Source organism: Eubalaena glacialis, chromosome 17, assembly GCF_028564815.1.
Source record: "Eubalaena glacialis isolate mEubGla1 chromosome 17, mEubGla1.1.hap2.+ XY, whole genome shotgun sequence".
Taxonomy (NCBI): Eukaryota; Metazoa; Chordata; class Mammalia; order Artiodactyla; family Balaenidae; genus Eubalaena; species Eubalaena glacialis.
This window is the reverse complement of record NC_083732.1, coordinates 84,911,737-84,937,544: the sequence shown is the minus strand read 5'-3', so window position 1 is coordinate 84,937,544 and position 25,808 is coordinate 84,911,737. Positions and strand designations below refer to the sequence as shown.

The 25,808-nt window shown below is 53.3% G+C and overlaps 1 protein-coding gene across 1 annotated transcript in view; it reads left to right on the top strand.

Moving 5' to 3' along the window:
- Positions 1–24,542, top strand: part of COL22A1 (collagen type XXII alpha 1 chain) — a 247,984-nt gene extending 223,442 nt beyond the window's left edge. The window contains exons 52-63 of the mRNA XM_061171582.1: positions 2,323–2,367; positions 3,182–3,235; positions 4,996–5,049; positions 10,238–10,291; positions 11,788–11,859; positions 12,020–12,055; positions 12,878–12,922; positions 15,364–15,543; positions 17,180–17,246; positions 19,866–20,048; positions 22,110–22,187; positions 24,352–24,542. Coding sequence (XP_061027565.1) covers positions 2,323–2,367; positions 3,182–3,235; positions 4,996–5,049; positions 10,238–10,291; positions 11,788–11,859; positions 12,020–12,055; positions 12,878–12,922; positions 15,364–15,543; positions 17,180–17,246; positions 19,866–20,048; positions 22,110–22,187; positions 24,352–24,542 — 1,059 coding nt within the window. The remainder of the gene's footprint in view (positions 1–2,322; positions 2,368–3,181; positions 3,236–4,995; positions 5,050–10,237; positions 10,292–11,787; positions 11,860–12,019; positions 12,056–12,877; positions 12,923–15,363; positions 15,544–17,179; positions 17,247–19,865; positions 20,049–22,109; positions 22,188–24,351) is intronic.
- Positions 24,543–25,808: the final 1,266 nt, after the last annotated feature.

The following is a 25,808-nucleotide window of genomic DNA, read 5'->3' as shown; positions in this document are numbered from 1 at the left end:
AGCTCTCCTTGCTTTTCACCTGCTTGCATCAGGAGAAGAAACCTAAGGATGGGGACTACCACCTCTTACAGGGATTAAAACACAGAATTAGTGATTTGTTTTTTAAGGTCGTTTCTGGTTTATTGGAGGGAGGGTTTTTTTTTTTTTTTTTTCTTTTTTCAGCCACGGAGATCCATTTGCTGGGAAGTGTGCTGGGGCAAGAGCCACCTCTCAACAGAGAGTTGTAAGGAATCCTCCTTCAGTGCAGGGACAGAGGTTAGAGACCCAGGCAGTTGAAAGAACACCACCTCCTCTGGCTGGCACGGCGTGAGCTTGGAAATAAGACAGACCTGGGCTCAGCTTTCACTTTGTCATTTATTAACTTTGTGACCTGGGTCAGGGGACCGTTCTGAACCTCTGTTTCTTCTTTTATGAAATGGGCATCAGAATAGCTCCCACTTCTATAGGGTGGTTGTGAGTACTAAAGGAGAAGATAAAACATGTAAAATTCCCAGCCAAGTGTCTGGGACATTGTGTGTGGCTCCCTTAGCTGGTGCTTTTGTCCATGATTATTTGGGAGGAGAGCAACCAGGGTCCCTGCCTCTGCGCTGGCTGGATTTGGGGAAGATGCTGGGCCCCAGGAGGCCCTGTCCCTCCCCAGGGAAAGGGAACTGGCCTATTTTGAACAGTGGAGAGCACTGTTTATCTCTTTTTCAATCCTTACGGCAACTCTGCAGAAGCGGGTTCTACCCTCACTTTACAGATGTGGAAACTGACTCCCAGTGAAGAGAAGTAAAGCACCCAAGACCCACAGCTAGAAAGTGGGGAGCCATGGTTCAGTTCCAGGCCTGACCCCAAAGTCAGCCCTGCTCCATCATACTTAATAACATGGAAAGCCCCTTTCCATAGATTAATCCTGCAAAGCTCTGCCAGGTGGGTGTTTTTATTATCATCATTTCATAGATGGTGATGTTAGGACTCCAAGGGGTAAGTTGACTTTTCCGAGGTCACAGTGGTTCAATCTGGAGTCAGATCTAGGCGACTTCATCTCCTCCTCCTCCTGCCGTCCCCGCTCCTCCCAGGCTCTGAGAGCTTCCCTTTCTGTTGCACCACCCTGCGGCCTGGGAAGTGACCTTCAGAGCCTCCCTCCTAAGGCCACCCATTCTTATCCCCCAAGTGGTGAGGAACAGGAAAGAGAAAGCGTTGCCAGGGTACCAAGCACAACTACACAGCAGTGGGGCTGCTAGGCCATAGCTCTCATCAGATGGCCAGGCCAGAGGGCTGTCTTCTCCCCAGTAGCATCTTCACTTGCTTTTTGAAACCAGGAGATAAACTCAGGAGATAAGGTCTGAGAAGGGCCTGGTGGCGTCAGCTGGGAGGCATTTGGCCTTGGCCGCAGAGGGCCCTATTTGGCCACACACTGCTGCCTCCCAGAGTTGAGTGTGGCACTGGAGAGGCTTTGAATCATGCAGTTTGAATCATGGCTCTACCGCTTACTCTCTGTGTGATAGATCGGCCTGAGCTGCTTTTCTATAAAGTGGGGAAAATAAATCCCATCTTACAGGACTTCATTGCACTGAAATGGGAGCGTGTCCCATGGCTGCAGCACATACGCAGTAGGGGCTCTGCAGATGGGGTTTTCCTCTCTTTCCCCTGCTGCATTCCTGCTCCTCTCTCCCCGCCTCGTTCCTTCCTTACAGCGAGTGAGAGGCTGGGACAGGACCTCACCGCTCACTGTGAGGCCGCCGCCTCACTGCTCGGAGATGGGCACGATTTCCTGTGCTGTGCAGCCCCTGTCGGTGGGGCTTGTGTTGACAAGTGAAATTAAATTCAAGGCCCCATCCCAGGTGCTCCCCAGACCCTCTGACCTTGACCTCTGTGCACAGGCATCAGCCCTCGTACAAGGGCATCGCTCTGTGTCAGCCACTGGCTGGGGACTCAGTCGAGCAGGACACTCAGAGCAGTGCTCTGGCAGCGATGACGTGAGGCGGTGACGCACAGAGAGGAAGGTGCCCGGAAGGCGGTAGATGGTGACAGTGGGAGGGGCGGGTGAGATGCTGGAGTTGGGATGGGAGGCTGGCCGAGAGCAAGGCCTGTAACGGGGAGGGATTTATCCGACGGGCAAGTGCGCACCAGCAGGAGGGAACAGCAGTGAACACGTGAGGCCGGCCGCAGGAGCCACAGGTGGGGCGGGACGTGCAGCAGGATAGGGCCCCAGGACCTATCATCGGGTGAGACAGAGAGAGGGGTCAGGGTGTGCTGGACCGTCTCCCTGGAGTCTGCCCTGCCCTGCGTTACCAGCCTGCTCCTTTTGGTGGGATAACTTCATTCTCTTTCTTCTAGGGCTTCAAGGGACACACAGGCGACTCTGGCCACCCTGGCCCCCGGGTAAGTGGACATGTCGCCATCAGGTCGTCCCCGTGCAGCTGAGCTGGCACTTCTAGGTGGAGGGCTCCCGGGCCCTGCAGGCAGGGCAGTGCCGTGTCACCTGAGAGAGGACAGTGACAGCATTGGAAGCATCATCCCTCCTCGGTCAGGTGTTTCTAGACATTTCTTCTGGGGGCCAGACGCTGATGTACAACCAGTTTGACCAAGACAGCCTGAAGTCAGGTGTGGTCACTGCCGGCTGTGCCGCCCACAGACTGTGCTGTCCTGGGTCCGGGGAGGCGAGTGCTGTCGTTAGGTCTACTTTCCAGAGGAGGGAACTGAGGCCCAGAGGATGTGGGTGGTTTTCCCGAGGTCCCAGAGCTAACATGTGGAAAGCTTCGGCTTAGCCCAGATGGAAGACCCTGGGCCCTGTCTTCCTATCCTTTACCTTCCCCCATCTCTTCCAAGTGCCCCAAACAGAAGGACCCTCAGGGGGCCACCAGTTAACCCCACTGCTCTGTACAGCAAGGAGAAAGCTGAGGTGCAGAGAGGGTCCGGTGGGTCCGCAGGTGAGGAGACAGAATCCCCAGCGGTTTGCCCGATCTGTCAGGAGGTGCTTCCCTGCAGCTCAGAGTGGCAGAGCAGGCCCAGGACTCGAAGCTGGCCTTGGGGACACTGCAGACCCCGCTTGGGGCCGGGACTCAGTAGGGTGCTTTCGGGTGGGCCGTCCTCCTCTCCCCCTCCCAGATGCTCCGAGACCACTGCGGCTGGGACAGCAGGCGTTCTGCATCTCTCTCCCTAACGGCAGCTATTTTGTTTCTGCTTCCCCTTCTAGGGAGAGCCTGGGGCCATGGGGCCCCCTGGCCGGGAAGGGTCACCAGGAAAAGATGTGAGTGTGGGTGTCCTGTGGGGCCTGGGCCTGTGGGAGGAGGAGGTGTAGAGGACGTGCGTCACTGAAGGACCAAGAGATGCCCAGGAACTGGACTGGGGGGCTGGTGCCACTGTGGAGAGAGTCACGGCGAATTCTAGGAATCTGCTGGTGATGCCTCACCTTCCAGCACCACGGGCTGCATGAGTTCTCCTTGGGGTCCCGAGGAGGCCCCGGGTCTGGGCTTCCGGCTAAAAGGGTTGGTGCCCATGCCATATGACAGATAAGGAGGCTCTGCTGAATCCGTCACGATTTGTCTGTTGACCTCAATGATGCGCGGGTTGGATCTGGCCTTACGTGGACTCAAGTGGCGTTTCAGAGTCTCCCCAGATTATTTCTCCATCTCCAGTGTTCTGTAGCCTCATGGATCCATCACGGCACCGCTGTGTACCCCTCACCTGCTCTCACTGACTCAGGGTCAAGTCAGGGTGGGACGAACCATCTTTTACCCCAGTCATACAAATAGAAAAACTAAGACCCAGAGAGGTCAGGAGACTTCCTCATGGTCACGCAGAGTCAGAGGCAGGAGGAAGCAGTGTGGAGTCCAGATCTGCCAGCTCCGCATCCCCACAGGGCACTGGCCTTGGGACGTGACAGCCTGCAGGGCCATCTGACATGTGCGGACACAGCTTGGCCTCCCGGGAGTGGGTGCTGGGTCAGGAGCACGGGCATACGGTCCTCAGGTCCAAGGCGGCCCCATGCCCGCCCCCTTGCATCCTTCAGGACCTGCCTTTTACCCCTGGCGAAGTGCCCTCTGCCCCCTGGTTCTTGTCCTGTGTTGTCTCCTTGGCTGATCTGTTGTCATGAGACGATGGAGCAGGGAAGGGTCTTAGCAGAAATCCGATCTCGTTCTCGTGCTTTTCCTGAGCGGGATCCAGGTCACCGACCCCAGCCTCGTGTGTGTAGGCCCTGCACTAAGTTCAAAGCGGAAGAGCTGCACTGACCCCAAGCAAGGCCTCGCCCCAGCCTGTCCCCCAAAGATGCCTCTCAGGCGCGGAAGGGCAGCTTGAAAATCCTGGTCTTGCCAACCCTGCTCACTTCAGTTTACAGTACAGGGCACGAGGGGAGCTCCCCAGGCAGGGGGGTGGTTGGGATTCAGCTCACCCAGCAGGTCAGGCTGCAGCTGGGACAGGAGCCCAGGATGCCAGCCCGTGGTGCAAATGCCTTCTTCCCCCCTTCTCAGCTCTCTGACTTGTAATTTAAAAACTCCATCTTCTGGGGTGTTCTACAGTCTAATTTGTGTAGGAGCATGGCCAAGTTTCTGTTTTTTTCATTCATTACACGGGGAGAATTACAGCCCTGTCCGGAGGCTGCCTGGAAGACCACGTAGGTGGTGGTGGCGAATCCCCACTGCTTGGCACCCTGGAAGGTTCTCTACACCTTCCAGGTGGAGTTTTTCTTACTGTGAGGACTGAGGCAGGAGTGGCCCCAGGTGACTGTCCAGTGACTCAGGGAGAGGACACCAAGAGAAGTTCTCTTCCCTGTTACCTGCCTTAGTTCCAGATGGAGCCCCCCGAAATCCCCGTGGGGACAGGGATTTATTCAGCTGCAGGAAGTGAGTTTGTCCGTATTCAGAATAACTGGTGACTGATGATGAGACGGCTTGGGTACCATTTGTTGGTCCTCTTGGGTAACTGGGTGAAGTTTGGTCCACATTTGAAACTGTGTCTCTGCCGTCTTCATGCAGCGACTCTGGATAATGTGATCTCTCTCTGTTCCAGGGTGACATTGGACCCACAGGGCCACAAGGTCCCCGAGGACTGAGGGGCTTACCGGTGAGTTCTGCTTTGAGACTAACCTGCTCCATGCTTTGGCAGGACCTGCTACCATGGTAATATTTGGTTGGTTCATCCTGGTACAGCCCTATGTGTTGTTAAAAAAATGACAGAATGTCTTAGCAGTTGGTAAATAGCCACTGCCCTAAGCCCCCCGAGTGGCCTAGGGCACACTCTCCAGACTCTTTTCTGGGACCGCCTACCCACAACCCAGAAACTTAAAAGGTGCCACTCGGCATGGCAGGAGCGCTGTAGGACTTCCCCTCCAATCATGCTCTAGCTTTAGGGCATTCTGGCATTCAGGGCATGCTCTGTGTGAGTTCACTAGAGCTGTCATTGCAAAGAACCACAAGCGCAGTGGCTTAAACAACGGAAATTTATTGTCTCTCAGGTATGGAGGCTAGAAATACAAGATATTTATTGTCTCACTGTTCTGTAAGCTAGGAGTCCAAGATCAAAGTGCCAGCAGAATTGGTTCCTTCTGAGGGCTGTAAGGGAGAATCGTCCTCTCTTAGCCTCTGGTGGTTTGCAAGCAATCTCTGGCATCCCTGGCTCGTAGAAGCATCACCCCAGCCTCTGCCCTCATCTTCACATGGTATTCTCCCTGAGGACGTGTCTCTGGTCCAAATGTCCCCTTTTTGTAAAGATACCAGTCATATTGGATAAGGGGCCCATCCTACTCCAGTATGACCTCATCTTAATTAATTACGTATGCAAGGACCCTATTTCCAAATACGTTCAGGTTCTGACACACTGAGGATTAGGACTTCAACATATGGATTGGCGGTGGGAGGACACAATTTAACTCATAACACGCCATGTGGTTAATAAATATTTTGAGTATTATCTCTGCCCTTACATGTACTTAAGTGAATCTTTTCTCTTATCCAAGAGCAGCCTGAGCGAATATGGGAGAAGGATGTGGAAGATAGATACTTACATTCCTGATTCTGTGCCAAAGGAAGCACCTGCCTAATCCCATTTAACCCAGGGCCCTTATCATAGGGGCTGCTGTAGTGTATAATATATGCCTGTATATATGAGCATAAATGTGACCCATGATAATGGTGCGAGGACTCATACAGGATGGAATGTTACAAAGTAAAGAGAAAATTCCCTCTTTATCCCCTCATCCCACACTCCAGAGGGAGCCACTGTTAATAGCATCTTGTGTATCTTTGAAAATATTTTCAATACACCTACTAGCGTATAGACAGAATGCACGCTTGTTACACACTTCATCTTTGCAACTTGCTTATTTTGCGTAGCTTGTGTGCATGTGCGTATATTTTGAATGAGTAATGGAATCAATGAATGAGTGAGTAAACCTGTAAGGCAGATATATGGGCTTCCTGGGTCTAGGTTACGCAGCTGGCAAGAGCTTCCGGGGGGGGATTTAAACCCAGGACTTTCTGACATCATATCCGATGTTCTCCACCTCTCGTGGCCGTGAGCTTTGTCTTCAGGCTCCTACGGAAGGAACGTGGGGGGCAGGTCACATGTGTTTGACTCGCCAGGGGGAGCCCCACTCTTCCCTGATGGGGCCATAATGACTCAAATCCAGCCTCCCATCCTGAGTCGGCGGCCTGTGAGGGTTCAGGGTGCCCTCCGTGCCCGCGGTCTGTGATCCCCAGTGGCCAGAGGAAGGGCGCGGACAGCCTTCTGATCAGGGCGCAGGGCCTGTGCTGCCCGGTGGCCCTGTGCTGTCCTGGGCCTCCGGTCCTCTGGGCAGGTGACCCGCCTGTGGTCTGCATAGTGATGGAAGCCGAGTGCACTGGGGGCCTGGCCACTTGTCCGTCGCCTCAGGGTAGCATCCCTGCTCAGGAGTGCCCACCCGCTTGGCTTCATACTTTCTACTCTCCAGCAGCAGCTCACTGTCTGACATGCCCTCTCCTCTTCCTAGGAAGTGGTGTTTGTTCATTCAGCGAGCAGGCAGTGGGATCAGCGCAGAGCAAGGAGATGGCCGGTGCCCTGTATCCATTCTCCCGCTGAGTGAGGGCAACCCGGGGACTCCCTGGGGGCATCATGCCATCCCCGTAGGCACACACAGGAGACCGGCCCCCAGCTGGGCCCCTCGGCCGTGACAAAAACCCCAAAGCCCAGGCCCTCTGGGGCGTGCGTCCCCAGTGTGGGTGCTTTTGCCCCAAGGGGACAAATGTTGGTTCTTGGGGTGCCGAAAGCTCCTACTTTTTAGTGTCAAGCACAGATATGCATATGGAACAGAAGTAGATACATGGTATGGCGGTGGCGTTAAATTCAAATGGAGCAGTTAGGGAAGAACTGTGAGTGGGCACCTGGGCGGGAGCGCTGACAACAGAAGGGTGGAGAAGCCACCAGGGAGCGGCGTCCACATCTGGGCTCTGGCTGGAGTGAAGCCCCCTGGGCTCGGTTTCTGGCTGTCCTCCTGCTTGTCACGTGCACTGGGTGTTTCTTCACCTCTCCAGGCCTCAGTTTCCTCATCTGTAAAGTGGGGGAAGTTGTGAGCACCGGCGAGTTAATCCAGTGAAGCGACAGGACCGTGTCCAGCACTCAGGGTGCGCCCGGGAGGTGACCATCACCGGGCCTTGCGCGGCCCTGTTTCTGGAGGGGGCGTCTGGCTCTTGGCTCTGGCCTCCCTCCGAGAGGGCGCAGAGTAAACCCCGATGAATGCAGATGGGAGGGGGAGGGGAGCGGCGTTTGGGAACAGTGAGTGCGGCAGGACAGGAGGCCGGTCGCAGCCCAGGTGAGGCCGCGAACAGCCTCAGGCATAGCCTGCAGGAGGCGGGCTTGGCCCTGAAGGCCTGAGGCCCCCAAAGGCAGGTTTGTGGTTTTCTAACTTGCTCCCCTCAATCCTGAGGAACCTCCCAAGGCATCCGTAACCAGCAGTCAGCTGCTGAAGTTTCCCAAATGCGTGTGTTCTTGGACACGTACGACCAGGTTCCAGGTTATTTCCCTGACAGTCACTCTCACTCACCTGAAGCCGACATGCTTTCCTGAGCGAAGAGAAGGTTCCTGGCCACCTCAGCCAGTTCACACGGCCTTGAACCAGACCCTGAGTGCCCTGAGTGCGTGTGGAGGGCCTCCAGGAAGTGTGGGCGGAGTCCAGTCCATGGCCATAATTCACTGCCTGAGCTCCCCAAACCCTGGGCCCGGCACTCTGACGTCCTGCCCACAGAGGAGAGAAGGAGGCGCAGGGAGGTCGAGCGCCTTCCCAAGGCCACACGGCAAGTGAGCGACACAGCCAGCATTTGGACTCAGCAGTCTGGTCCAAGAGCCGCAGCTTGAGGCCGCCTGGCCCGTGTGTGCTGGAGTCCCTCAGCAGGAAGGTCACCTGGTGGCAAGGAGTGGGCAGGAGTTTGGAGCTCAGAGCCGTTGGGGAGGGAAAGCTGTGGCCTCCATTTCTGAGTGGCACAGACACCAAAGGGGCTTCATGAGGACAGATGGGACGTGAGGAGGCCTGTGGCCCAGGAGGGAGCAGGTCTCAGCCCCAGTCAGCCGCTAGCGCACTGACAGGTGACAGTTGCCTGCCCAGAGCCGCCCCTCCCTCTGTGCACGGCCGCCTGTGTTGGCACCGTGTTAATGTGTCTTGGCCCTTATTCTCTAGGCGAACAGAGGACCAGAGGGAGGAGGAGGAGAGATATAATTGCCATCGGGATGAGCCAGAGCACATATTTTTAGCGCGACGCAGATGGGCTGCTGGGTGGGTGCGGGGAGGTGCAGGGCAGCGCCATTGTGCCTGGACGGACATCACGCGCAGTCACAGACACCGACTGGCCTCTCCGATTTCAGCACTCCCTAGCCCTGCGATCCCAGGCAGGTCGTGTGCTTTCTCCGACCCTCGGTTTCCTCATCTGTGATGTAAAGGCATCCGTGCACGCTGCACGATTCCTGCAGGGTCTGGTGAGATGAGGCACGTGAATCACCCACGATCACACGTGCACGTTTTAGGCACAAGGAGGAAGCCCTGTTTATGGTCACTGTTTATGATCCCCAGCAAGCCATACCTTTAATGAACATGGGGTGGGGGCGGTGCCGCCAGGGTTCAAACCTCAGCCCCTTCCTTTCTATCTCAGGGAGGTTGTTCAGCATTTCTGTGCCTCAGTTTCCCCATGTGTAAAATGGCGATGTCTGCTCTGTCGTGAGCAGTGAGTGAGTTAATGCGTGTGGAGCCTGGCACGTAGGAAGCGCCCGGCAGTGTTAGCGACTTTTTACTGTCACCTGTTTCCAGGAAGCCAGCTCATCTGTAAACGTGTGCTTCACAGATTATAGGACGTTGGTGCCTGGTGGTTCAGGGATCAGTGCAGCGTGGTCTCCTGTGACGTTCTTGGTTCATTCATCTAGCAGAGCGCCCGCCTCCTGTGTGTGGGTGACACGTGCCAGATGCTGGGCATGGACACAGACAAGGCAGGGAAGAGAACCAGCGAAAGACACAGCCGTCCGGCAGGGAAGGTCCTGAGCGGGAGGAAAGTGAGGGCGGGGGCGTGACCAGCTCGGCTGAAGCTGACCTGTGGGTTTTGGGCTTACTAGGAATTTGTCTGTAGCTTAGGAGCATTCTCGAACTTTCTGATTTTTATGCTACCAAGGATCTTACTGGTTAAATGTATTTATTCAAATTACAAATGGGCACAAAATACCCATCAAGTTAGAGAGTGTTATGGATGTGAGTCTGTCCTGGAATCTGGAGTGAGTGGACCTTCCACCCAGCAGCCGTGTGATTCTGCACCAGCCACTTTTCTGTGTCTCGATATCTTTATCTGTTCAACCCAGTGGTGACCATCATGGAGGAGGAGGATGGGATAAGGGTAGGGATGTGCATCCCAAGCTGAGAACAGCCCGCGGTGATGTGAGCGCTTTTGTTTGTTCCTTAAGTCAGCATCTGAGTGGGGAGGATGAATGGATAAGTGAACGATGTGGTCATGATTCTTTACTGTGCCTGGGCTCTGGGCATCAATCACCAGCCCAGGATTTTTCACGCGCACGAACTCATTTAATTACTTATTATTTATTACGAGTTAAATATCCCAAGCTCCTTTTACAAGCCGAGAAACATCCTCTAAGTAATGGCTTTGGAGCCACGCTGCTCTGAGTAACAGCTCTATGTGTGAAAGCAGGCCCTCCACATCCAGCAGTCTCTCTGTTCCACTGTCCTGCTCTGTGAGGTCCTGGCAGAGCATCCTGGCAGAATCCTCTCTTCTGTTTCTTCCGCCAGGGTAAGAACGGATCGCCTGGATCTCCAGGAGACCACGGCACTCCAGGCAAGCCCGTGAGTACTGTCCCACTGCTGTGATGGAATCAGAGCAGGCTTTGAAAGGGTGTGTGGTGTACATCACAGACTGTCTGGTCTCTGTTTCCAGAAGCCTCAGTGGGAAAATGTGGTGTTTGGATGGCAGGAATAGGCTGGAGGCAAGAGGAGCCGTGAAGGACGTCTCTCAAAGTTTAAAATATACATGATTATGCACTTGGCTCTCTGTTGTCTACAACCATAGACATCCAACAGGACAAAACTATTGAAGACTAAAAAACAAATGTGTAGTAAGGTTGCATGGTAGTTGATTGATGTTTTTAGATGATGGAAGGACAAGGTCAGGCTGACTGACCCTTACCATCTCAGACAGGGTAAGGGTGCATCGTGGGGACGCGTGTAACACAGGTTCGGCTGAAGAGGGTCCTCCTGCTGGTGAGGAGGTGATAGCAAGAGCTAACAGTGGGTAGGTAGTAGAAAGAGGGTGGCATGAGTAATCAGCAGAGTCCTGGTCACTGGGTAGCAGGTTCAGGATTTGGGGCTCAGGTCTGGTAGATGGGGAGACATGGGGGGGAAGATTGGTCCTTGATGGGGTCTAGGGGTGGATAAGTGAAAGCCTGTCCGCTAGTCTCCTCCCAGCCCAGCCTCACCGTATATTTATTTGGTAAAATTGGCAACCCTGTTGAGAAGGCCACCTTTATGGTGTGTTGTTCAAGCAACAGGTACGTGGGGTAATGGGCAGAACAGTCTGGCCAGCTGACTGTTGTCACTGTGGAAATGAGGGTGACCAGTCAGCCTTGATTTCCCAGGAACCTTCCTGGTTGTAGCACTGAAAATCCTGCATCCTGGGAAACCCATCATTCCCAGGCAAACAGAGCATCTGGTGGTCCTGATAGAACCCCATCTTCCTGTTGGACCAGGGACAGCCGTGTTAAGGCATCTGACTCCTCAGCACACGTAGTGACGTTCCTTAGGAACCATCGTGGGAGTCTTGTCACCTCTGCTGAGACGTCACAGACAGGACAGGATTGGGTCCTGAGGCTGATCCATCCCCAGTGCAGAGCTGACCCCAGAAGAGCTGACCCACATATGGTGGCTGCCCAGAAAGGTTAAAACTAAAATTCCCAAACACCTTTCCCCAAAAGTGAGCCTGCCAGACCATAAGACTTGCTGGCCGATGGGGAAGAGGGACACTGCCTCTTCAGGAGGTTACTTGGAGGGGCCCCATACACAGCAAGGTGTTTTGTTTAATGTTTGTCCCATTTTGTTTCTGTCGCTTTGAATGGGAGAGCCATTGACTGTTTACAGGAGATTCTCCTGCACCCCATGGGGTATTCACGGTATCCCCTGTCTCTCCCTAACCCAGCCCCTCCGTTACAGGAAAGGGGTCGTCTTCTGTTTTGTTCACGTGCCAGGCCTTCAGAGTACAGAGGGGTTAGGAGGTTTCTGAATCTTTCTGAATCTTCTTGAGTTGGCACTTGACCTTGAAAAATTAATGCCCTGCTTTCCCTCTGCAGGGCCAGAAGGGAACCAGAGGAGAAGACGGCAGCCCAGGGCTCCCTGGCTTCCTGGGTCCCAGTGGGCCGCAGGTGAGCATAGAACCCTGTTGGGGCATATCCCCGGCTGGCCCATTGATCGCTGTCCCTGCTGGAGCGTGACTCGGGTGAAAATGTGTGTTTTCAAGACAGTCGTGTTATCTGCAACGTGCCGATGCGGCAGAGCTCACTGATATTTTGTTCTGTGTCGTAGGGTGAGCCGGGAGAGAAGGGAGTCCCAGGCAAGGAGGCAAGTACCGTGCACCCCTCTCTTGGTGACCTTTCCTGTGGGAGACACAGGCTCACTTCACGGGCGGGCCACACGTGCTGTGTCACGGGGCGCTGGGCCTAGCAGGGCTCCCACACTCGCTTCTGTGTTCCGCTGTTGCTGTCCGGAAATCCTAATGCTTTCTGAATGAGGGTCCACGTTTTCACTTTGCATAGGGCCCACCAGTTAGGAAGCCGGTCCAGGGGTGCCATCGTGTTATGTCTCTCACTTGTCTGTAGCTCTCCGCACCCACTCCATCAACAAGTCCTGTCCATTCTGACTCCACGATACCTCCCAGCTCGGTCCGTCTCTCTCCATCTCTCACGCTGGACCCTAACCCAGACCGTCATCATCTCTCACCTGGACGTTTGCAGTGACCTCCTAACTGGCTTCCTTGTGTCCAGCCTGCCCCCCCGCCCCACTCCTTCCCCACTCACCAGCCAGAGTGACCTTCGTAGAACAAACGTGAGATCATGTCAGTTTCTAGTTCAAGCCTCGGCTCTGTCCTCCCCTGGCTCTGTCAACAGAGATGCTGCGGCCCTGGTCACTTCCAGACCTCAGGATGAGCAGGAGAAGGCGTGGGAAGGCACGTTTCAGGAGCCACCAGGCCAGGGTGACTGGCGTGTAGACAGCGGGAGGGCGTGACCAGGGCCGGAGCAGGACTCTTGGAGGACCTGCCTTCTCCAGGACACCTTGCCCTCAGCACACAGGATCCGAGAAGAACCGAGAAGGGCAGAGAGAGAGATGCCCGCGCAGATGGGATGGCCCTGGTTGAGTGACCACCCTCCTTTGGTTTCCTTGCAGGGGGCCCCTGGGAAGCCGGGAGAGCCGGGACCCAGAGGAGAAAGGGTAAGTGGGGCAGGGGAACTGTGTCCAAGGCTTTGGGAAGCAGCCTGGCCTGGGGAGCGGCTCCTGTGGTGGCTTCTCTGCTCTCTGTTCCCCCCGGAAATTTGTGAGCCCCCAGCGGGAGGCTTTTCCCCGAGGTTGTAGTCAGTGATGTTGGCTTTTGTCATGGTTTTTTGGTTGTTATTTTAAGGAGTAAAGTCACCGCAATTACGAATTCAAAGGCAAGCATGCCCAGACTTTGACAGATTTCCGTCTCTCCTCTCCGTGTGCGAATGCCTGTGTGTGACACGCTTGGAGCCCAAAGTGCCAATTTGCCAGGAGCCAGATTTGTTCCTGGAGGTGACAAGGGAACAGATTTTCCCATAATAAATCGCCTTGGCGCTGCGCTCAGAAAGCCTTTCTTTACATTGCATTCCTCCAAAAAACAACAGGGGAAAAAAAAAAAAATCACTTTTTTTTTTTTTTTTTTTTTTTGGAAAAAACGCCGGTGAGGGGAGGGGGCGTTCTCTCACCGCTGACAGCTGCTGTTCCCTCCAGGGAAATTAGACATCTCGTCTGCCCAGAGTCCTGCACTTGGTCAGCCGTCACTCCGTCCCACTGTTGCCCGACACGGACGGCACCGTTACCCCACTCCGACCCTCCGTTTGTTTTCTGTGGTCCTGCAAAGAATTTCTCTCTGCTTTCCTTGCACGTTGGATGGGTTAGGAGCTGGCTTTGCCTGCAGGCCAGAGCAAAATGGAAGCAGAGAGTGTCAGGGATTCTCATCCCCCCCAGATCTCTCTCCCTCCTCCCTTCCCAGTGACTTTCACTCCCATGGCTGCTGGTTCCTGAGCGTGGAGCCAGGGGAGGGGCTGTAGGTGGGAAGGCACTGAGGGTCTTGCCACCCAGCAGCTGGCCAGCTGTCCCCCGGGAGCTGCTGTGTGCGGGGCGTGGCTGGAGTTTTGGTTGGGAGCCGGGGAATTCAGACGGCAAGTATGAATCTTCTGGAATACCGAATCAGTACATAGAATCTTCTCCAACACCGAGTCAGTAATGGCGAGTTGCCTTCCCCGGTTAAGTTGCCTTCCCCTGTTTCGTGGAACGTTGCCAGATAGCGGTCAGGTTCCCCGTGCCTTGGACTCCAGAGAACATTTGAAATATGGGACAAGTCCTCTCACGGCAAAGGGATGTTGAAACATTTAAAGAATAGGAAATGCCGTACCACAGGCCTTGGCATTGAGGTGCACGAAGCACCAGGACTCTCCTAGACCCCTAAATTTGAGATTACCCACGATGGCAATGTCCCCATGAAATGCATCACCTTTGAGAAATTTAGGTGACCCCCTCAAATCTGGCTAAATGCCTTTTTTAATTCACTGCTCTTTCTGTTACTGTTGAAAAAGCAATACAGACATGTATTTAAACAATACAAATTGCAGAAAAGTGGCTGCAGTGAAGACTCGGTGCCCTTCCACCAGGCCCTCTGGTCCCCGTCCCCTCCCCAGGTCGGTCGCTGTACACGTCCTCTGTATCTTGCCCTAGTCCGTGCGCGCAGAACCACTGGGTGTGCGTGTCAACATGCGTATTACTAGATCCCCTGCAACATATCAGACTTTTCCCACTGTTTTGCTCTTTTTGTTTTTCATTTTTCGTGCGTGTATGCGGCAGATGGTCTCATAACTGCACCGTCTTCCTTTTCCGTGGCTCTAGGTCACACCCATAGCCATGTCCCATGTCCGGTTACCATCTGTGGCTCGTCTTTATCCTGCTGTTTCCCCCCCTCTGCTGCCTCCAAGCGGTGGAGTTTTTACACCCTGAGGCTGTTAGCGTGGCCGCCGTATTTTCAGACTCTCCGACCACTGAGGCTGGCTCGTCAGACACCCAGTAGCAGATAGGGCAGAGGACTGGACCGTCCCGTGGTTGCCATGGCTCCCAGATCATTGATCGAGGACTTCAGTCCTTGGGCCAGCGATGGGGAGAAAGGGGTCCCAGGCAGTGTCATCCTCTGCGGGCCCCCTAGGGCTGAGAGGAGGGGGCAGATTCCCTGTGGGTGAGACACCTCTGGCTGACGAGTGCCACCATCCCTCCAGCTGACGGAGAACAAAACTGGGCCTGAAGTGGGCCAGCAGCTCCGGCAGTCGGGCTCAGCGGCTGGCCTTCTCTAGCCAGGCAGGTGGAGCTGCGCTACGGGGACGGAGCACGGGATTGGGATTTGGAAATCAGAGCTCGTGTCTTGTCCTCTGCAGACCACCAGTGTGATGTGGGCAGGTAGCTTTGTCTCTCTGGGCCCTCGTGTCCTGGTCTGTGCCATCAGACTTGAGTCATGGGCCTGCCAGGGCCGAGGTCTCCTTTCCACGCTGAGGAGGCAAAGGGCCGGGAGAGTCCCTTCTGCAGCCGCACGTCTTGTCTGGCCTGGGGGCACCTCCTAGGCCTTTGCTCACTGAAGCGCTTCTTTCCTCCCCTAGGGAGATCCCGGCATCAAAGGTGACAAAGGACCTCCCGGTGGGAAGGGCCAGCCTGGAGACCCTGGGATCCCAGGCCACAAAGGTCACACAGGCCTAATGGGCCCCCAGGGACTACCTGGGGAGAACGGGCCGGCCGGGCCGCCGGGGCCCCCGGGCCAGCCAGGATTTCCAGGACTGAGGGTAAGGATATTGGTGATGCCTCAAACTTGGGGCTCCTTGGGACTGAAGGGGAAGCCCGCGAGGTGTGTGGGCTTCAGAGGGACCAGGTTACAGATCCCAGTAACCTGCGTGACCCGGGGCAGGTTACTTCTCCTCCCTGAGCCTGCCCTTCCGCATCTGCTGAAAGGGGTGAGGAGAACCTCCCTCCCGACGGTCCACTGTGATGGTTAAAGGAGATAACGTGCATGGCTTACGAAGGGCTCCAGCGTAGCGTCCCTCTCTCTCAGTGTCCTACATCCCCAAGGCTCCACTCCTCGGGCTGTCGCGCTCTTCTGCCCCAGGACCTGGTGCCGCAGGCCACTGAGAAGATGCAGCCAGATCTCAGTGACCAGAGCTTCCCGCGGGGACAGCTGGCTGTCCATCCGGTGCCCGGGTCTGCCTCTCTCCTGTCTGCCTGTCTGGGGTACTCGTTCTTCCCTTTGGGTCTAGCTTTTCCCAAATGTAAAAGGAAAGGCTTGTTTAGAGCAGTTTTCTTTCTTTGAACGTATTGTATTCTCGTGGCAGACCTCTTATTTTTCACAGACTTGTAGCATCGGCACACACTGGCTGTAGAGAGATAAAGGCAGAGCTTGGTGAACGTGTCAGTGGGGGCTGGTTGCCAGGTCCCCGTGACCTCCCCACCCCACCTCTGCAGCCCGCGTTGCCCTCGGGGGACCCTCCGGTTCCTCAGAGCACAGGCTTACATGGTCTTCAGTGCCCCCGCCTGCTCTGAGCTTCTGTGTCACTGTCCCTGCCAGGGCGCCTGTGGCCAGCCTGAGCTTCCACCACCGTGAAAGAGGCCAGGCAGCCAGATCCTGTCCCTCGGCCAAGTGTGGGTGCTGGCGGACTCAGTGGGCTTCCAGAAGCCCGCCACCCCTCCTCTGAGTCTTTGCCAAGTTCTCCTGCTGCTGTGGGTAGCGGTGGACATTCTGGGACTAACCTAAAAGATTATTGGCCAGAAAGGCAAACGAGAATAAGGACACGGAACCCATCTCACGCTGTGCCAGACGCTGGGGCTGCAGAGATGAGCACAGTACGGCCCCCAGCCTTGGGGGTGGACACCGCCCTGAAGGGCTCTGATGACGAGGGGGGAGCCCGGTGTGGCAGCAGGTCTGCTCGTGGATCCGTCTAAGAATCGCACGTCGCCATGGGCGCCTGGAGGTGGCGCCTGCCTTCTCTGACCCCTGACCCATCAGTTTCTGTGACCAGAGCAGGGCAAGCCAGACCCTGGGGACCAGAGCAGCCAAGTGACCAGTGGGAGAAAATCAAACACGATTTCACGCAGGAGGCAGCCTGTGAGCGGGTCCTGCAGGAAGATGGCGCTTTGGCAGGGAGAGATTCAGAGCAGACCTCCCGGGACCAGAGCTGGGGAAGGGGTTTGTGCAGGAAGGAGGGGGAGCGGGGGCCTCAGAGAGAAAGGGGTCCAGGTCACCGTACATGACGGGATAACGCCGCCTGCATGGCGGGGAGCGGGGAGGTGGTTCTGGGTGTAAAAGGGATTGAACTAGGGAGCTGTGGTGTAGGGAGCTGTGACCGTCGTGGCTTCCCGAGCCATCGGAGGTCTCAGGAGGCGAGGGTTCCTGGGAAGATGAACAACTCCGCCTTCCCTCCCTCCTAGGGGGAGTCTCCATCCATGGACATCCTGCGGCGGCTCATCCGAGAGGAAGTGGAGAAGCAGCTGGAAAGTGAGTAGCTGGGCTTTATCACAGCCCTGTAGGTCATGTCCTGGGTGCTTTTAAGAGCCCCAGGAAGCAGCTGGAAAGTGAGTAGCTGGGCTTTATCACAGCCCTGTAGGTTGGGTCCTGGGTGCTTTTAAGAGCCCCAGGAAGCAGTCCTTCAGGACTTCTGCAGCCTGGTTGGAAAAGGCAGCTTAAGAGCGGCTCCAGTAGCAATCAGGGTCGAGGCGCACCTTGCAGGCTCCAGCCAGCCTCATCTGGCACAGATCCTGCTCCAAGCTTCTCTTCAGGGAAGCTTGAATTGCCGCTGCTTGATTACCTCTAGGAAGCTCACCATCTACAGAACAAGCTTCTCATGATCATTTCTTCTGTGCACTCAGTTGTTTATCTAATGAGGAAGCAGCTTCGACAGGCCTGCAATGGGCCTCTTAGAACTCACAGCCCGGGGAAGAGACAGAGACATAAACAGACAAGGCGGCTTCAGTACAGTGAGAAATTCCTGTGGTATAATTTGGCACAGGGGGTGTTGAAGAGGACGGATGAAAGTACCTAGGATAGCTCAGGGGGCGGATAGGTGAGGAAGGGCTTCCCGGAGGAGGGGCCATGTGAGCTGAAAGCAGGGACAAGATCCCAGGCCTTTGGAACAGCATGTGCAGAGACCCTGAGGGGGGCCTGAACACACAGTGCCTTCAAGGAACTAGAATCCTCTTAATCCTACTGCACTGGATTTACTGTGAAATCCCAGTCTTGCCTGAGCCCCATACACAGCAGGTGCTCAGGAAGGGAGAGAGATGGGAAGGTAATAGTAATAACACCAGCATGCAAGGCCGGCCCTATGTCGGGTGGAGTCCTCAGCACTCACGCATGTTAACTTGTAGAAGCCTCGGTGAGCCTGTGAGGCGTGTATGATTGTTAGGATCAGAGATGCTAAGGAACTTAACCGAGGCCCAAGAGCTGGTAAGTGTCTGACCAGGGTTTGCATGCAGGCAACCGAGCTGCAGAATCCAGGCTCTTAACCGTCACTTTCTCTCGACCAGTGACCATCCCCACTGCCCTCTGTGTGGGAAACTGTTAGGGGAAGAAAGTCACAGACAACTCTGTAGTAAGGAAGATCGGAAACCCACTGCTATTCCCAGGCACGGATGGACAAACGGGAAGGACGTGTTTATTCATGGGGTGGTGTCTCAGACAGTTACTCTGCACCTGGCACATGCCAGACTCTAAGTGGGGTAGGGGACGCAGCACTGAACAAGATGACCCTCTTCCCTGCCCTCTTGGGGTGTCCAGGTGAGCATGGTCTGTCTCCCTACGCAGGAGAACCAAAGACGATGCCCCGGAGTGGACAGCACAGAGCTGGGGTCGGTGGAAAGGAAACCAAAGGCTGGCATGGTGACTCCCACCCGGCGGGGTGGGTCCTGAGGGCTCCCGCGTGGCGATCCCCACGTTCTGCCTTCCGAGGGTTGGATTAATCGGTGACAAGAAGGGCCTCCGCCTGTGAGGAGTTTCCAGCCCTTGGGCAGAGACAAGCCCTGTTTTGAACTAGTTTAACTGGAGCGTCTGCTGGGCTGAGTCCTTTCTTCCAAATACTCTTTTGAGGAGGAAACATCAGCTCCACTTTCAAGATGAGAGAATCAAGGCTCAGAGAAGTGAAGCGCGAGGCCAGCTCTCAGCGCTAGAGCACAACCCTCCCACACCCGTGTGTGAGACGCCGGGGAGGGGCTGCCGTGGGAAGCCAGCCCAGCGGGCTGTCAGAAGCCCCCCGACTCTGCCTTGGTTCTGCCACCAAGGTACCGGGAGGGTGTCAGCATGCCTCTCTGGGCTGGGTCACACGCCCTGCAAGATGAAGGGCTTGGCCTGATTGTCTGGACCGTATGGCCAACAAAGCAGAAGCCCTTGGTGGCCCTCGGGTGGGCTCTGTATGCCCAGTGCAGAGGAAGGGCGTGGCGGCCGGCAGTTGGACCTCTGGGGGTTTTGAATCAATTCTGTAATCTTCACGTTTCAGACGCCTAAGGATCATTAGTGATGTCATACCCAGCCCTTCATTTATAGATGAGGAATTCAACGCTTAGAGAGGAGGAGTCCCTAAGCTGCTCTGTGTAAGCCACTTAAATCCCACCCACCCCCACCGGCCTCAGTTTCCCCAAACTGACAATTACAACAACAACAACTGCTGCTGCTGCTATTACTGCTGTCAGTGGCACCTCGATCACAGCAGCGATGTCCACGCAGCACTTAGCTTGTTCCAGGAGCAGTTTCAACGCCTTGTCTCATCTGCGCCATCCTCACACCAGCCCAGTGGGGTAGCGGTTATTTCATTGCATCCATTTTGCAGAAAAGGCAACGAAGGCTAAGAGAGGTCAAGTAGCTCGCCCAGGGCCACGCAGCCGGCAGTGGCTGCCTTGGGACCCCAGCCCAGGCTGCCTGGCTCCAGAGGCCGTGGCTGTATGTACAGGTGCCGTGGCTGTATGTACAGGTGCCGTGCAGTGTGCTCTTGATGTAGTTTCTCTTGCTCTTGTTTTGCAGCTGTTACTGTCTCCCCAGGGCTGAGCTTGGCAGTGAGCTGCCATCCTGTCTTTGGTCCTTTATCCCTCCTTCATGAAGTGTCTCTCTGTTTTTCCTACTCCACAGCCAAACTCGCCTACCTCCTGGCCCAGATGCCCTCAGCGCACACCAAGGCCTCTCAAGGCAGACCCGGGCCCCCAGGGCCCCCTGGAAAAGATGGGCTTCCAGGTCGGGAAGGCCCCATGGGGGAGCCAGGACGGCCAGGGCAGGGGGGTCTGGAGGGACCCTCTGGGCCCATAGGTCCCAAAGGTGAGTGAGGACCCAGGAAGATGTGCTTTGTACACGACACGAGGGCTGAGAAGGAACCAGGGTGCGTGGCATGCGTGCCACTGAATATGCATGATTCAGCCTGTTCTTCTCTCCTGCAGCCTGCCAACACCCTGCATTGTGGCATCATGTAATTTCTTCATATGCAGAAGAGGTTTTCATACTTGACATTTTTGCAAAATGATGCTTCTGCCAGGAGGATTGAGTCTGTTTCCTCCTACTGTCTTTTCTCTCTCTGTCTCCACTGCGCAAGTTCCAGGGAGTAGCACAAAATGCCTTCTTTTTCCCCTTTCGAGTTGGGAAGTCAGTGAGGAATAAGACATTTAGTCTCCAGGCAAATGGGCATTAAACACCAGCTTTACATGTGAATAAAGTGGTTTGCGCTAAAGCTGGGCATGGCTGCCAACCCTCCTGCTCTCAGAGAGGTGCCTTACCCGGACACAGCTGCTCCCAGCAACAGGGAGTCTCTCCTTCAAGGGGCAGCGCCTGCCCCACTTAACACAGCGCACTGTGGAAGCGGGTCGGAAGGCACTCTCTTTGCAGGCAGACAGATGTGAAAGGGCAGGAAAGGACGTGAGCCCAAACTCACCAACCTGATCATTCACCCTTTCTCTCTGGCAAGGAGTAAGCATGGGGTGGGGAAGAAGCGGTGCTGTGATCTCAGCTGCCACTTGGTGACTGAGGCGGGGGGAATGCATGCCCCTAACATCTTCCTCTTTCAATCTTCCATTCCTTAATTCTTTTTTTTTTTTGGTTGCTGCAAGGTTTGCGGGATCTTAGTTCCCCGACCAGGGATTGAACCCACGCCCTAGGCAGTGAAAGCTCAGAGTCCTAACCACTGGACCACCAGGGAATTCCCTCTTAATTCTTTATTCATCGATTTATTCCTTGTAATGTTTCTCCTACTGAACTTTTTGTTAAGTTTGTGTCCAAGTCCTACTTCTTTTGGTTCGTAAAACAAAATACATGAAATCAATGTCAACAAGAAAACATAAAGCATAGAAAACATCAGACTATGACAAAAGACTGACCAAATGTAGTAATCATAACAATAAATAAGAGTGGCCTAAAATCTCCATGAACTAGCAAAATTTCAATTTGGATTACAAAAGAAAATATCATATGTTGCATACAGGAAATATTCTGGAAGCAACATAGAAAAAAAAAAAAAAGGAATGATGAAAAACAAGTTGAGAGAGACAGTTTAATCAAGTTTGTATAGTATTAACCCAAATATAATGTCAAATATCCTCCTGGGGGAATGGACCCTCTTTCTTCTGAACATCTATTAGGATTTTAAATTCCTATGATTATTAGGACTTATCTGATTCTGCTTCACATTAGAATGTTCTTTGTGCCCTGCTTCATCTGTCTTATTAGAATTCAAGCTTCTTGAGAGTAGAGCTGTGTCTTATGTACATGCAGGTTTGTTTGTCACCCAGCTCCTCCTTGATAAAGGTTCAAGTAAAATGCTTTTAGAACATGGTGAAGAGTAGGCATATGTGAGTGGATGTGTATGGAAATATGTGTATACAAGAGAGTGTGGGTGTGAGCATTTGGGTGCCTGTGTTTGATGTGTTTATCAGTGTATGCATATTTTTGCTAATATATGTGTGAATGTACATATGTGTATGTGTAATTGGGTAGTTACGCACTTGAGTGAATGTTTACGTGTATATATGTGTATTTGAGCAAATGTTTGGAGGGAGTGTCCAATTATTTTGGTGTTCACATGGGCGTCTTTCTGAATGCAAGTGTGTGCTTGAGTGTGGGTGTGAGTGTGTGAACGAGAGCTAGGGGTCCTAGTGTGTGTTTGAGTGCGGGTGTGTGCGTGTGAGTGTGTGAACAGGAGCTAGGGGTGCGAGTGTGTGCTTGAGTGTGCATGTGAGTGTGTGAACGGGAGCTAGGGGTCCGAGTGTGAGGGGCGTGCAAGCCATGGAAAGCACACCAGCAGTGCTAGCCCTGCCCCCCGCATGGCGGGGCTCCCTCTCTCTGCCACCATCCTGGGTCTCTACCATCAAAGATGCATGTTTCTCTCACCAGGTGAGCGAGGAGCCAAAGGTGACCCAGGTGAACCTGGAGTTGGCCTCCGAGGCGAGGTGGGACCCGCCGGGATCCCAGGTAGGAGCCGGCGCTGGGCTCTCAGGTGGGGGAGGGCCCTCCAGCAGGGAGTGAGCCGCATGGGGCAGCCCTCCATCCTGCATCGCCAGGGGCCTTGGGAGCAGCTGGGAGAAAGGGCTGGCTTAACTACTGACGAGGCGGAACCCAGATTTGTTTTATTACATCTTTCTAAAACGTCAGCTTCTTGGCTCACTATGCAAACTGTAGTATATCCCATGAGTTCTTGAGGTGTATCCCGTGAATTAAAAGTCCTGTGAAATGGTCCTGAAGAAAACTGATTTGGCCTTAAATAAGTCAGGACAGTGCTGGGAGCCGTGCTTCTCTTTCAGACATTCCTAGTACAAATTAACTTCTTTGGTGCAGTGCTAAGGGACCTTGCATAAAAAAATAATGTTTATTTCAGTTAAACCAACATTTTCCAAACTCACTTGAATGTAGAATGCTTTTTCTTTCACTATGTAATTTAATACCCTGTTACTATTCTCAGAACACATTTTGGAGAATGCTGGCCACGTGGCAGGGTGGCCAGCCGTCCTGGCCTTTCTGGGGCTATGGGGTTCCTGGGACATGGCCCTTTGAGTTTTAAAACCTGAACAAGCTGGCCACCCTACCTAATGGCTGTATGGGACTAACTCTAGAACACAGCAGTATCGCATTCCAAGATGAGGTGTGGAAGAACTCAGACTGAATTGTTATCAAACTCCACCTCATTGAGGCTTCTATTTTTATTTAATTTTACTTTATATGATTCCCCGTGGTCATTTCTGAATATTAGGCCTGCAGGTCATTTTATTTTTAGTGCTTATATCTGCTTGATTTTCCAAAGTTCCTATGGTGGAAATGTATTGTTATTCTCATGAGAGAAGATAACTAGACATACATTATACATATTTGTGATAGCTTGCCTACTTTTCAATAGCTTAAAATATTAAGAATACTTTAAAAATAAGGCAATTCCAAATAAAGATTACAAGGCCGAACAGAAAACATTGTGATGGGGGAGATAATTGTACCATCGTGAGGCTGAGATGATGACTAGATTTCAGTGGTTCCCACCTGAAGGAATGAACAACACCGCTGGCTCAAAACTCAGTCGAGGCAGGAATACAATAAATTAAATAACTGCTACTAAAGCATGAACAGAATTCTTGCAATGTCCAAAGATCATTTAAAGGGAAAAGTTTACTTTTTGTTTATTTTATGGAGGGACTCAGATTTTCTAACAAGGTGATTACTAAGACTTAAGGAAGAATATCACTGTTAAGGTTAACTACGACACTTAGCACTGAGCTTCCCAGTTGCCAAAGCAAAAAGGGAGATTGATTACCTATGATATTATGATGCTTAATAAAATGGAGGCATAGAAGTTTGTTTTAAGTAAACAACCTAAATGGGAAAAGAATTTGAAAAATGATACACGTATATGTATAACTGAATCACTTTGCTCTATACCTGAAACTAACACAACATTATTAATCAACTGTACTCCAATATAAAATTAAAAGTTAAAGAAAAAAAAAGATTTAACCAACAAAAAGAGAAAGTTTGTCTTAGGTAGTATTTTCTGTATCTAAATTTTGGGCTGTCAGTTACTTACTTCCTACTTACATTGTCTTTGACTCTGATTTGCAGAGTAGTTTAATGGAGTCCATGTATGTGGTTCAAATTTAACATATAGATAAAGCCTAGAAACTACAGAATAAATGGCACCATTTAGATATTGGCTAACGGAATGTGACGAGGTATCTCCAAGGGTACTTGAATTGCGGCTGATGGTTAATGGTGAGGACTTGGTGTCCCAACTCAGATGCATCTCCTAGAACCAGACACAGACGGTCCGGTTTCTCTTTTCCTTGTAACAGAGGATGCGTTCCCTACCTGGCCTCCCTCTCCCCTTGCTTATTTCTCTCCTCTGGCACCCTGAGTACTGTCCTAATCCAAACCGTTAAGGCAACCCTTGTCCTGCAAAGCAAGGTGTCCACATTTCCTGCTACCTGGTGTCCGTGTGGACCATTCTGATCTCTCCAGGCAGGGCGCCCAGACCATGGGGTGTTCTGAGGTTGTTGAGTCTTCAGTTCATACTGAATGGAAGTAGCGAGATCAGGGCTCATTTGCTGCAGAACGAACTTGAACCACCTTCTGTCTCTTTTGCTCCTTGGGCCAGGTCAACCCGGGGAACCTGGCTATGCTAAAGATGGGCTGCCCGGGGGTCCCGGTCCTCAAGGGGAGACAGGACCAGCTGGACACCCTGGCCCCCCAGGACCCCCCGGCCCCCCTGGCCAGTGTGACCCCTCCCAGTGTGCCTACTTCGCCAACCTCGCTGCTGCTAGACCTGGTAATGTGAAGGGCCCCTAGAAGAGTCCCGAATGCCAGGAGACGGCGGTGGATTTCTGAAACTTGAACGCAGAGCCCGATGGGAAGCAGAGGTCTTGAGACATTTCAGCCTTGTATTTTTTTTCTTTCTTTCTTTTATCATTTGTTTTTGTCTTATTTTCTTGAGAGACCTCAACATTATTAAAACCAACAGATGCTGCCGGTCGGTCAGATTATTATTATTATTGTTGTTGTTGTTAATTATTATTATTATTTCATATGGTAATGCTTTTCGAGTTTTTCCCCTCTCCTCTCAAGTTGGGAAAACTTGATTCGTGGGGCAGGGGATTGTTTGTTTCTCGTTCTTCTGACAGCCCCCATTTGAAGCGTAGCTGCCAGTTTTAAGGAAACTCTCGGTGCTATAAACCCCGACCAGACACTTGCCAAACTTACCTCTTTCCTCAAAAGGAAACTTTAAGAAAATGAGGCAATGGGCTTCTATTCTTGATTGTGCCCAGAGGTCGCCCAGGGAGAAATTATCCACCAGTCGCTACTTCCCAGGAGAGATAAGTAAAGCAGGAAGAGAAGGAATTTGCAGACACGAAGAACATTCTCTCCTCCTGATGGAAAGTGCACGCAGAAGAGCACAGAATCCCTCCTCTGGGAGCCAACTCAGCATCTCAGTGTTTCAAACCTGCGGAAGTGAAACACTGTCGCGTGGCTGGCAGCAGCTTCCTGGAATCCCACGTCTGCACCAAAAATGCGGGAGCCGGTGTGGAAAGAGTAGGCCCTGTGTGTTAATTTGGCTTCTGAGCCGTGGACAGAACTCCTCCCTGCCCCTCACTGTTGGTTTCACTCTAATTTTGAAATAACGGGGTCCAGAGACCACTCCCGTATGTTTTCCTGATGGTGAGCAATTGGCCGGGGTGCTGGCCAGAGCTGGGAAATGTGTGCCTCCAGCTTCTGGCTCTGAAATAAATGGCATCGAGTGTGTGTGTGTAAATGACATGCCCAGCTTGAACAGGTGCTCAATAAATCCAAGTTTCCTTCTCTTCGGTTTCCCGAGACGATTCCTTTCTTATCGCCAGCGTCTGCCCCTGCGTAAAGCCCTCGAGGCCGGGGTTGCATCATTTTCCCCGGGGGGCCCAGCCCAGAGCCACGGTCCAGTGCCCGTGCTGAGTGCACACGTGGGTGAGCTAGTGCGCGTGACCGTGCCGCTTCCTGGACAGCGTACTTATCCAGCACCTCCTTTTTATCACCTGTGTGCTAGATGCCTCTAATCAATTCAGGAACCCGGAGTACAGACAT